General features: G+C 50.4%; 1 protein-coding gene across 2 annotated transcripts in view; it reads left to right on the top strand.

Annotated features, from left to right (window-relative positions):
* Positions 1 to 13,265, top strand: part of IL11RA (interleukin 11 receptor subunit alpha) — a 193,672-nt gene that overhangs the window by 171,930 nt on the left and 8,477 nt on the right. For both annotated transcript variants that reach the window (XM_040335627.1, XM_040335626.1), the window contains exons 6-9: positions 2,755 to 2,918; positions 8,562 to 8,725; positions 8,815 to 8,971; positions 12,309 to 12,377. In XM_040335627.1, coding sequence (XP_040191561.1) covers positions 2,755 to 2,918; positions 8,562 to 8,725; positions 8,815 to 8,971; positions 12,309 to 12,377 — 554 coding nt within the window. The remainder of the gene's footprint in view (positions 1 to 2,754; positions 2,919 to 8,561; positions 8,726 to 8,814; positions 8,972 to 12,308; positions 12,378 to 13,265) is intronic.

The raw sequence follows: 13,265 nt of genomic DNA, 5'->3' as shown, positions 1-13,265 counted from the left end.
CACAGTAGCGTCAATTGATGGGCACACTAGCAGCAATTGATAGAGCACACTGGCGGGAATTGATGGGCACACTGGCAGCAATTGATGGGCACACTGGCAGCAGTTGATGAGCACAGTAGCGTCAATTGATGGGCACACTGGCAGCAATTGATAGGGCACACTGGCGGCAATTGATGGGCACACTGGCAGCAATTGATGGGCACACTGGCAGCAATTGATGGGCACAGTAGCGGCAATTGGTGGGTGTGACAGAACCCACTGTCACTGTGTGTTTTGGAAGGGACTGGGGGCGGGCCTCCTACCGACAGACTATGGGCCAGAAAAGATACTGGGGACCCGGGACATGCTGGCACTGAGACGGGAGGGGTTACCCCGGCAGACAGACCTGGAACATTAAGGCCCCGTACACACGGCCGAGGAACTCGACGTGCAAAGCACGTCGAGTTCCTCGTCGAGTTTTGGGATGAAGCCGCCGAGGAGCACGGCGGGAGGCCTTCTCCCATAGAACAACGAGAAAATAGAGAACATGTTCTCTATTTTCTCGTCGAGCTCCTCGGCGGCTCCATCGAGCCAAAACTGTACAGACGACAGAGTTTCTCGGCAGAATCCGGGTTTTGACCGAGTTTCTCGGTGAATTCTGCCGAGAAACTCTGTCGTGTGTACGGGGCCTAAGACTACTTTTCCAACATCCTCGAGTTGACCCGTTCGGGGTCCCACTGTGGCTGTTGGACTGTTTCCCAGGGGAAGTATTGTCATGGACCTTGGAATGCAGAAGTGTTCCTCCTTGAAATCTGTTACACAGTAGGGGGTCTTCTGCTTTGTCTTAAGGCTCCAGACGGCTCCATTATTCTGTGTCTGGCTATTGTGTACATTGATTGCCCCCTGGGGCTTCTGTCTCATTACACATACCAGTCCCTCTATTCAAGCTATCGGACCAATCCCTGCTGAACCCATTTTCAAGTCCTCATTTGCATTGCTAGGAGGACCTGAAGGAGAACTACATGTACTTTACAATTGACCAATAGGAAAGCGGTTGTTGGGGGCGGGATGTTCCAAATTCTGTATAAAAGTGTGTTGTGTGCTTCCAATAAAGGTCTTCCTGTTTGAACTTACAATACAGCCTGCCTGGTGTTTGTTCTGATGGATTCCGAACGGCACATAGCTGTAGTTCGGATCCCGGAGCCTTGGATGACCGAACCATCAGACGTTGCAATCTGCAAGCTGACTCAATAGTAGCAGAGGAGTGTCAGGGGAGCGGAAGTGAGCGAGCAAGGGTCTCGTTACAGTGGGCACACTGGCAGCAATTGATGGGCACACTGGCAGCAATTGATGGGCACAGTAGCAACAATTGATGGGCACACTGGCAGCAATTGATGGACACACTGGCAGCAATTGATGGGCACAGTAGCAGAAATTGATGGGCACACTGGCAGCAATTGATGGGCACACTGGCAGCAATTGATGGGCACAGTAGCAACAATTGATGGGCACACTGGCAGCAATTGATGGACACACTGGCAGCAATTGATGGGCACAGTAGCAGAAATTGATGGGCACACTGGCAGCAATTGATGGGCACACTGGCAGCAATTGATGGGCACAGTAGCAACAATTGATGGGCACACTGGCAGCAATTGACGGGTCACAGTAGCGGCAATTGCTGGGCACAGTTGCCCATATTCTCTCTAAAAATCCGCGGGCTGCGCTTAAGGCACTTACACTCCGCTGTCCCAACTTACTGGAGCAGGTGTTGTATTCCCCAAACACTTGCTCCGTAAGTTGGGACGGCGGAGTGTAAATGCCCCGGCGTAGCCTGGCGGATCTCCAAGGGGGCGGCTTGTATTCAAATTAAGCGCGCCCCCGATTCTAATAAACTGCGCATGCGCCGGGCTTCAAAAAGCCCAGTGCGCATGCTCCAGTTCTCGGCGGAAAACGTCAATGACGCTGACGTGTGCGTCATTGACGTAAAGTCGTATTCAAGAACGACTTACGTAAACGACGTACCCGACGAAAAAACACGACGCGGACCCGACGCCATCCGTAACATGGCCTACGTGGGACTTGCGGAAACTTACTCCTCATATAGCAGGAGTAAGTTTCCGCTTACGCAAACGACGTTAGCGACGGTTACGCGACGCGAACTCGTTCGGGAATTGGCGTAGAAGGATCATTTGCATACGCAAATGAGTCCTTCACGTAAATGCCATCTAGCGGCGGCCGGCGTCATTACATTTAAGATCCGCCAGTGTAAGTGACTTACAGATGGCGGATCTTAAGTGTATCTATGCAAAAATGATTCTGAGAATCAGTCGCATAGATACACGGGCCAAAAAAGAGAGATACGATGGAGTATCCTGAGATACTCCATCGTAACTTCTATGAGAATATGGCCCAGTGTCATCAATTGATGGGTACAGTAGTGTGAGATATTGATGGGTACAGTAGCTGCGTTTGATGGCACAGTGGTGGCAATTTATGGGCACAGTGGCTGCGTTTGATGTTTTTTTCTTCAGTTTGTTTGCGCCGCCCCAAAAATTTTGAGCACCAGCCGCCACTGTTCAAAACAGGAAATGAGTTCTGGTCACACATGGTGGCAGAATTCTTCTAGTTTGCCATTTTGCAAGGAAGATCTGAGTGAAAATTAAAAAGTTTATTCACCAACATTTATTTCTCTACAGAATGTCTTTTGTAAGATATGACATGCTAAGGAAAATCGAGTTCTCCTTTAATAACAGGTCTGTGTTTGTATCGCAGGGTGGATAAGGGCGTCCCGGAGGTGTGTGTTCAGAACCCGGCCGTTCCCAACATGTGTTCCGTCAGATTCTCCAAGCTGTGGACCTTGTACCGGATGAACATCACCGAGATCAACCCGCTGGGCTCCAACTTCCGCATTCTGGATCTCTACGTCCAGTCCATCGGTGAGCTCTGATCCCAGTCTGATACACACCATGTAATCCGTATACCATGGAAGGTTTCTTCTGTTATCTACACCTCCATGTCCACATTGCTCGGTAACCAACCAAAATCTGAAGGAAAATGTATGAAGCTCAAAGGCCCCAATCTGTTGTCTCCGCCGACTGGTCACAATAGTTGTAGGTGTTGGTAGGGTTAAATACTGCTTGTAGGCAGGTGCAGTCTATGGGATCAGCCCTACCATGGGTCCCAGTGGGTCCATTGGAGCCAGGCAGCAATTTGAGAGGGGCAGCAAATTGAACCATGGCCACCTCTCCTTCTAGCAGTTTTGTGTGTCATGATGACAACTGCCCCCTCGGGCCACTCTGCCTGCCCCTATGCTACCCTAGCCCGCCCCTATACTGCCTCAGCCTGTCTATATACTATCATAGTCTGCCCATATACTACCCCAACCTGCCCCATACTATCCTAGCCCGCACCTATACTACCCTAGCCTGTCCATATACTACCCTAGTCTGTCTATATACTTCCCCAGTCTGCCCCTATACTGTTCTAGTCTGTCTATATACTACCATAGCCTGTCCCTATACTGCTTTAGCCTGTCCATATACTACCTTAGCCTATCCATATACTACCATAGTCTGTTCGTATACTACCCCAGTCTGCCCCTGTACTTTACTAGCCTGTCTATATACTACCCTAGCCTGCCCATTTACTACCCTAATCTGCCCCTATACTGTCCTAGCCTGTCTATATACTACCCTAGCCTGTCCGTATACTATCCTAATCTGCCCCTATACTACCCTAGCCTGTCCATATACTACCCTAACCTAGCCCTAGACTACCCTAGCCTGTCTATATACTCCCCCAGCCTGCCCATATACTACCCTACCCTGTATATATACTGCCCTAGCCTGTCTATATACTTACCCCAGTCTACCACTTAACTGCCCTAGCCTGTCTCTATACTACCCTAGCCTGTCCCTTTACTACCCTAGCCTGTCTCTATACTGTCCTAGCCTTTCTATATACTACCCTAGCCTGTCTTTAACCACTTAAGGACCGGACCAATATGCTGCCTAAAGACCCAAGGTGTTTTTACAGTTCGGGACTGCGTCGCTTTAACAGACAATTGCGCGGTCGTGCGACGTGGCTCCCAAACAAAATTGGCGTCCTTTTTTCCCCATAAATAGAGCTTTCTTTTGGTGGTATTTGATCACCTCTGCGGTTTTTATTTTTTGCGCTATAAACAAAAATAGAGCGACAATTTTGAAAAAAATGCAATATTTTTTACTTTTTGCTATAATAAATATCCCCCAAAAATATATATACATTTTTTTTTCCCTCAGTTTAGGCCGATACGTATTCTTCTACCTATTTTTGGTAAAAAAAATCGCAATAAGACGTTTATCGATTGGTTTGCGCAAAATTTATAGCGTTTACAAAATAGGGGATAGTTTTACTGCATTTTTATTAATTTTTTTTTTTTTACTACTAATGGCGGCGATCAGCGATTTTTTTCGTGACTGCGACATTATGGCGGACACTTCGGACAATTTTGACACAATTGTAATTTTCACAGCAAAAAATGCATTTAAATTGCATTCTTTATTGTGAAAATGACAGTTGCAATTTGGGAGTTAACCACAGGGGGCGCTGTAGGAGTTAGGGTTCACCTAGTGTGTGTTTACAACTGTAGGGGGTGTGGCTGTAGGACTGACGTCATCGATCGAGTCTCCCTATAAAAAGGATCACTCGATCGATGCGCCGCCACAGTGAAGCACGGGGAAGCCGTGTTTACATACGGCTCTCCCTGTTCTTCAGCTCCGGGGAGCGATCGCGACGGAGCGGCTAGAAACGAATAGCCGCGCCGTCCTCCCGGATCGCTCCCCGAGGGAACCCGACCGCCGCGTGTAGCGGGGGGGGGGGGGGGGGGGGGGTCCCGATCGGACCCACGTCTAGGCAGGCACGTACAGGTACGTTGATTTGCCTGTCCGTGCCATTCTGCCGACGTATATCTACATGCGGCGGTCGGGAAGTGGATATACTACCCCAGTCTGCCCCTATATTGCCCTAACCTGTCTATATACTACTCTAGCTTGCCCCTATACTGCTTTAGCCTGCCTGTATACTAACCTAGCCTGCCCGTATACTACCCTAGCCTGTCTATTTACTACCTAGCCTGTCTATGTACTACACTAGCCTGTCTATATACTACCTTAGTCTGCCCCTATACTACCCTAGTCTGTCTATATACTACCCTAGCCTGCCCCTATACTGTTTTAGCCTGTCCATATACTACCATAGCCAATCCGTATACTACCCTAGTCTGTCTATATACTACCCTAGCCTGCCCCTATACTGTTTTAGCCTGTCCATATACTACCATAGCCAATCCGTATACTACCCTAGTCTGTCCGTATACTGTCCTAGCCTGTCCATATACTACCTGTATGTCAGTGAGTGTATGTAGGTCAGGCAGGTCAGTGTATGTAGTTCAGGTAGGTCAGGGTATGTAGGTCAGTCAGGTCAGTGTAATGGTCAGTGTGTCAGGTAGGTGAGTTTAGTGGTCAGCATTGATGGGCAGTGTTAAGCCACACAACACCGAAAAAAAAAGCCTGGGCCGCATACACCACATACACCCCTCCCCCCCCCCCCCCGGCCTTTGCCTTCGGGCTGAAGCCCCTGGTCTTTTTGCCACCTAGCAAAGCCCCTTTTTTAGGTCTTTTTAGTTTCCTTCATTCAGACTTTTGGCCCATCACTCTGCACTTAATTATTACACGTCTAGAGATGGGGGCCCCATTTGTGAACATGGTGGTAAAGATAAGATCGGAGAGACGGTGTGAGTCAGGATTTCTTGAGTGATCATTACATGGAGATGCCCCATCACACTGACAGCCCAATGACCACATTGTCCAAGCATTCTCTCTCTCTCCCCCCCCCGGGATACGAGGCTCACTCCACTGCATTGCAGGAAGTCTTCCTACATTTCATACGAGCCGCTTGCATTTTCCTTTCCCTTCTGCCAGCAAAAGAATCCTGCAGTACGTTTCCAAGGGGAGGAATGGAGGATTCTGCTCTCGTTCTGTGTGACTGACAAACATTCCAGAAATGGTCCACCAAGAAACTTCTACATTAAAAAAGCGCTCCCTCGTCCATACAACACGCCTTATTTCTGGTCCATAAAGATTCTGATGTCCTCCTCTGAAGGTCACTCTTCCCAAAAATGAAGGCAGGGTAGAATAGACCCCCACAAATTGGTGTCAGGGGGGTCATGCCCCCCTCCCCACTAGAAGACAATGGACCCCCCTCATCCAAGGCTCCGGGATCCGAACTACAGCTTCGTACCCCTACCCATGCACCTGGAAGAAAAATGTCAATAAAATAAACACACAACACAGGGTTTTAAAATAATTTATTAGTCAGCTCCGGGGGTCTTCTCCGCTCTTCGGGGGGTATTCTTCCGTCTTCTCCGCTCTTCGCTGTCGTCTCGGCGCTCCCCGGTTCTTCTCCCGCTCGCTCTCCAGTGCCTTCTTCGGGGCTGCCTGCCGCTATCTTCTTTTTAGCTCTCTTACTATCGGCGGCGCAGCCCGCTCTTCTTTGCCGTCTTCTGCCTTCTTCTTATGTTGACGCAACACTTCCTCCCGCTGTAATGCCGGGTATGCGGCTCGCACCGATTCATATAGGCCTCTTATGACTTCATAGTCCCATCATGCTCCGGGACCCACGGAGCATGATGGCACTGTGACGTCATAAGATGATTCATACCAAACGCCGCGGCTAGAATTGGCGGGAATCCAAGTCGGATCCACACCATCGGATCCAAATCCGTGCGGAATTCATCAGCGGTGACGTGTCGCGACGATGACGCGGCAACGCGCGCGACGCTGGAAGGTAAGTACTTCCACGCATGCGTCGAATCATTACGATGCATGCGAGGGAGGGGAGCGGACGGATTGATCCGGTGAGTCTGTACAGACCACCGGATCAATCCGCTGGAGCCGATTCAAGCAGATAGATTTCTTAGCATGCTAAGAAATTTATATCCGCTTGAAATCGATCGGCCTGAGGAATCTCCGCGGATAAATATCCGCTAGGCCGTACAGACGACCGGATTTGTCCGCTGGAACTGATCCGCGGATCAATCCCAGCGGATAGATCCGGTCGTGTGTACGGGGCCTAAGACGCGCTCGCTGGAATGTGCTTTTCCTATTCCAGCGAGTGCGAGATGTCGGCACCATGTCGCCGAGAATCAGCGCGTTGCCGTCGTGCTGGAAACAGGTACTGTGTATGGATACTTAGAAGGAATCAGCTGTAGGTTACTGATGGCTTGGCTCTGCGTTGCAATGATATCCTGTTGAGGGGATTATGCCTGCCGTTTATTTGTAGCATGGTCCGGGTACGGCCAACAATAATAGAACAGCGTGTAGTACACACGCTGTTCTGTTTATTAGAGTAAAGCATATGTGCCGAATTGAGCGTTGATTACGCTCGGCACTTCCGCGTTCCATGCTGGAACGTACGTGGTGCCGGGCGATGACGTCAGTGCGCAGTCGCCGTATGCGTTCCAGCGTGGAATGCGAAACGGCGCCGTTTACACTACCTTTTGACTACGTTTACCAGTTGTACCATTTTTACCATTTTATTAAAAGATGTGATTTTTTTTGTGCATTTTCTGTCTCTATCTGTTTCATGGTTCCTGACAGTGTTTCGTTTTAAATTATTCTACCTGTGATCACACAGTCAGAGTGGTGCATTCTCTGTATGCAGTTGGCCTACCAAAGGAGGCTTAGTGGTGCAGAATCATGGCATGGGGACGAGATGGGGTGGTATAGGATGGCGTGGGGATGGAGTGGGATGGGATGGAATGAGATGGGGTATGGTGGGGTGGGATAGGATGGGATGGGCTACCTGACATACATGGACCTACCTGACATAGACAATGACCTCACCTACCTGACATACATGGACCTACCTGACATACATGGACCTACCTGACATACACTGACTTCACCTACCTGACATACATGGACCTACCTAACATACACTGACCTCACCTACCTGACACACATGGACCTACCTGACATACACAATGACTTCACCTACCGGACATACATGTAACATGGACCTACCTGACATACACCAATCATTTCTCACGCCAGCCAGCCAGTCAGAAAAGAGGGGAGGAGAGGAGAGCCAGACGCCCGAGCCAGGATCTTTACAGTGCAATGTGCATGCTGTGGAGGAGGCTTGTAATTGCCGCCTTCTGGAGTCTGCGGCGCCTATGATGGACGTCGCACGTCCCGCGGTACCGGGATTGGATCTCCGGGACATCCATCATAGGAGCCGGGTGTACCAAGATGGCCGACCGATCCGGAGCTAGGCCGAAGCCGCGGCCTTTCCTAAGGCCGAGGCAGCGGTGCGCTCCGCGGATCACGGATCGGTCACGATCCGTTGCAACACTAGTGGCAATGGACGGACCGTTGCGCGGGCCACATGGCAAGGTCTGGCGGGCCGGATTCGGCCCGCGGGTCTTGTGTTTGCCACCCCTGCTCTAGACTGAAACCGCTGCATTTGAGAGTCCTTTATCATTGTATGTAAATAGATAATTGTATCCCTTTAGTCACTTTAAACTCTTTGTGTTCTAGTTAAACCAGACCCCCCGGAGAATCTTTCGGTAGAGCCGATCCCCCAAGCACCACGGAGGCTAAGAGTCACTTGGGCGTACCCCCCAACATGGCCCCAGGAGCCTCATTTCCAGCTGAAGTTCAGAATCCAGTACCGGCCAGTGCTCTACATGGTGTGGTCTGTGGTGAGTCCCCTGCCCTCTGTGTGTGTTCCTCTGTGTTTACAGCGTGGTGTTTCTGGTACTATAACCATTTATTCTGTTTAATGTCCCAGGTGGAGACGGCTAATTTGTCAGACATCATCACGGACGCCTTCGTCGGGGTGGAGCATATCCTGCAAGTGGGTGCCAGGGACTTCCTGGACGCGGGAACCTGGAGCGAGTGGAGCCCCGAGGCCCGAGCCACACCGTGGACCAGTGAGGAGATTTCAGGTCTGTGCACTGCAACACATCATACATTGGTGGCCCCCAAGGGTAAATAGATGCATGGTGGCCCAGAGGGGTGAATAGACTCCAAATCACTCCAAATCACAGTGGTGGGGGGGTTGGTTTTTGTTGGTGATTGTGTTGGTGATTGTGGTGGTGGTTGGGTGGGAGGGTTGTTGGGGTGGTTGGGTGGGAGGGTTGTTGGGGTGGTTGGTTGTTGGGGGGGGGGGGGTGGTTGGTTTTTGTTGTGGTGGTTGGGTGGGAGGGTTGTTGGGGTGGGTGGTGGTTGGGTGGGAGGGTTGTTGTGGTGGTTGGTTTTTGTTGTGATTGTGTTGGTGATTGTGTTGGTTGGGTGGGAGGATTGTTGGGGTGGTGGTGGTGGTTGGTTGTTGGGTAGGAGGGTTGTTGGGTAGGAGGGTTGTTGTGGTGGTTGGGGTTGGAGGGTTGTTGTGGTGGTTGGTTGTGTTGCTGGTTGGAGGGTTGTTGTGGTTGTTGTGGTGGTTGGGTTGTTGGGGTTGGAGGGTTGTTGTGGTGGTTGGTTGTGTTGCTGGTTGTTGGGGTTGGAGGGTTGTTGTGGTGGTTGGTTGTGTTGCTGGTTGTTGGGGTTGGAGGGTTGTTGTGGTGGTTGGGTGGGTGGTTGGGTTGTTGGGGTTGGAGGGTTGTTGTGGTGGTTGGGTTGTTGTGGTGGTTGGGTTGTTGGTGGCCCCCCAGAAGATAATTGTTATACCCGAAGAGTTCCACATGTACTGGCACTTTAAGGCTGGCTCCACCCAGCAGTGATGACAAGGGTCAAGGGGCATAGTAGCCATCTTAGAGAGAGCACATGTAGGAAGCAGAGATATACCCCAAATAATTGGTGTCATTGTTATTCTAGGTTCCAGGGTTGACTAGACCCCAAATCATTGGTGTCAGTGGTATTTTGACTCCCAGGGGTGATCAGACCCCAAATCATTGATATCAGTAGGATTGAAGGAGTCGCCATGGGGGAATTACCACAGAGTGGCACAAGCATAAAGCCCGCTAGGAAAACAAAACACATGCTGCCCCTAATTAACAAAAGGGGTGCACGTGGAGATCTGTGGCTGTTTTCTATATAGAAAACTGTCTCATTCTCATTGTTAATAATGTGGCAGTGGGGTTGTAGCCCCCATGGGAAAATAGACCCCAAATCATTGGTGCCATTGGGATTGTATCCCATGAGGAAGAATAGACCTCAAATCAATGGTGTCAGTAGGACTGTGCCTCCCAGGTGAAAATAGCTGCCAAAGTCTTGGTGTCAGTGGCACAGTGGCATTTGGGGTTAATAGACCCCAAACCATTGGTGTCAGTGGCATTTTGGGCTCCAGAGTTGACTAGACCCCAAATAAATTATATCAGTAAAATTGAAGGAGTCATCCTGGGGGAATTACCACAGAGTGGCGCAAGCATAAAGCCTGCTTCACTCTTCTAAACTGAAAATAACAAACAAATGCTGCCTTATTAAAAAAAGGGGCTCACATGGGGATCTGTGGCAGTTTTCTACAAAAAAACTGCCTCATTCTCATTGTTAATTAGGTGTCAGTGGAATTGTAGCTCCCATGGAAAAATAGATCCCAATTTATTGGTGTTCATGGGATTGTGGCCCCCCAGGGGACAATAGACCCCAAATCATTGGTGTCGTTGGGATTGTGGCCCATGAGGAAGAATAGACCCCAAATCATTGGTGTCAGTAGGACTGTGCCTCCCCGGTGAAAATAGCCGCCAAATTCTTGGTGTCAGTAGCATGGTGGCCTTTGGGGTTAATAGACCCAAAATCATTGGTGTCAGTGGTATTCTGGGCCCCAGAGTTGACTAGACCTCAAATCATTGATATCAGTAGGATTGAAGGAGTCACCATGAGGGAATTACCAAAGAGTGGTGCAAGCATAAAGCCCGCGCCACTCTTCTAAACTCAGAAAACAGAACAAATGCTGCCCCTAATTAACAAAAGGGGTGCAAGTGGGGATCTGTGGCAGTTTTCTATATAGAAAACTGCCTCATTCTCATTGGCCCAGATTCAAGTAGATTTGCGCTTTATTTGCGGGGGAGCAGGGCAACGATTTTGCCCTGCGCCCCCGCAAATAATTTGCGCTACCCTCGATTCACGGAGCAGTAGCTCCGTGAATTGCGAGGGCGCGCCGGCAAATTTGCCCGGCGTAAGCGCGCGCAAGTTAAATGATCCCTCCGGGGGCGGGAATCATTTAAATTAGGCGCGCTCCCGCGCCGAGCGTACAGCGCATGCTCCGTCGGGAAACTTTCCCGACGCGCATTGCGGCAAATGACGTCGCAAGGACGTCATTTGCTTCAAAGTGAACGTGAATGGCGTCCAGCGCCATTCACGAATCACTTACGCAAACGCCATGAAATTCAAATTTCACGGCGCGGGAAGGCCGGCTATACTTTAGCATTGGCTGCCCCTACTATTAGAAGGGGCAACCTTGCGCTAAAGTTGCCGTACGGAAACTCCGTACCTGTCTTGCGCGGGGCCCGCGCAAGCTTGTGAATCAGTGGTAGTATGCAATTTGCATACTACACGCTGATACACAATGGGAGCGCCCCCTAGCGGCCCCCGCAAGAATGCAGCCTAAAATCTGCGAGGCATAAGAGCCTTATGCCGCGCAGATTTTAGGCTGCAGTCGGTGTAACGAGGTTCCTGAATCAGGAGAACTCGTTACACCGGAGCAAGTAAGCAATTGCGCCGTGTAACTTATGGTTACACGGGCGCAATTGCTTCTTGAATCTGGGCCATTGTTAATTAGGTGTCAGTGGAATTGTAGCCCCCATGGGAAAATAGATCCCAAAATATTGGTGTTTGTGGGATTGTGGCCCCCAGGGGAGAATAGACCCCAAATCATTGGTGTCAGTAGGACTGTGCCTCCCAGGTGAAAATAGCACCCAAATTCTTGGTGTTAGTGGCATGGTGGTCTCCGGGGGTTATTAGACCCCAAACCATTGGTGTCAGTGGTATTCTGGGCCTCAGAGTTGACACTGCAGAGCTCAGCGTGGGGAGCCCTGAGAGCTGAATGGAGGGAAGGGACACCCCCCCCCCTTTACACACAGCACACAGAAACAGAACTGCGGCTCTCAATCACAGGCTGTGTGTTGGAGCTCCCTACCCTGTCACCTTATTATGTCTTGGTGTCTTGGAAAACTTGTCAGAGGAAGGAGTCAGCAGACAGAAATGACACTTAGTGCTCTGGAGTGAGACAAGTACACACTATAGAGGGATATGCTGTGTTCATATTTCATGTCTGAGGTTTATAACCACTTCAACTCATTCTTCCCCAGCAGCTTATTATGTTATATTTTTTTGGTAATTTCACAGGGTCAGTCCCCGAGATCGTCAATGAAACCACTACAGAAGAACCTGAACCTGAATTTAGGGAGCCATTTGGTAAGCTGTCGGTCAAAGTAACGCCTCACTCAATTTATTTTGCTTATTTTTTGGGATAAGATGATGCTGCAATGGAGGTGTATGGAAGGTTCAAATGGCACTGAATATTTTTGCTGCTTCTGAACTGAATAGGGAGCATTGAAAATGGAGGAATCTCCTGTGGTTGGACGGGGGTCAGTACCCACAAGGAGAGAGACAGTACTGGAGATACGGAGCATGTCTGAGGCTGCATGGAGGTGTACAGAGGGAGCATTGGAGTCATAGGATGACACAGGATACTCTGGGGCTGCTGGAAATCTGGGGTGCTCTGGGGTCTGGATTGATGCAGGATGGTCTGGGGGTCACTGGAGGATACAGGAGCACGGGGGATCCCCAGGGTCGTTGGAGATATTAGAAGCCCCATAGTGGGCACAGCAGGTGTACAGATCCGGGAACTCAGCACAGGGATGGTGGGAACCCCTCATAGTGGGCACAGCAGGTGTACAGACCCGGGAACTCAGCACAGGGATGGTGGGAACCCCTCATAGTGGGCACATCAGGTGTACAGACCCGGGAACTCAGCACAGGGATGGTGGGAACCCCTCATAGTGGGCACAGCAGGTGTACAGACCCGGGAACTCAGCACAGGGATGATGGAACCACTCATAATGGGCACAGCAGGTGTACAGACCCGGGAACTCAGCACAGGGATGGGGGGAACCCCTCATAATGGGCACAGCAGGTATGCAGACCTGGGAACTCAGCACAGGGATGGTGGGAACTTCTCATAAAGGGCACAGCGGGTGTACAGTCCCGGGAACTCAGCACAGGGATGGTGGGAACCCCTCATAGTGGGCACAGCAGGTGTACAGGCCCGGGAACTCAGCACAGGGATGGTGGCAACCCCTC

The sequence above is a fragment of the Rana temporaria genome, chromosome 1 (genome assembly GCF_905171775.1).
Source record: "Rana temporaria chromosome 1, aRanTem1.1, whole genome shotgun sequence".
NCBI classification, from domain to species: Eukaryota; Metazoa; Chordata; class Amphibia; order Anura; family Ranidae; genus Rana; species Rana temporaria.
This window is presented reverse-complemented; position numbering and strand designations above follow the sequence as displayed.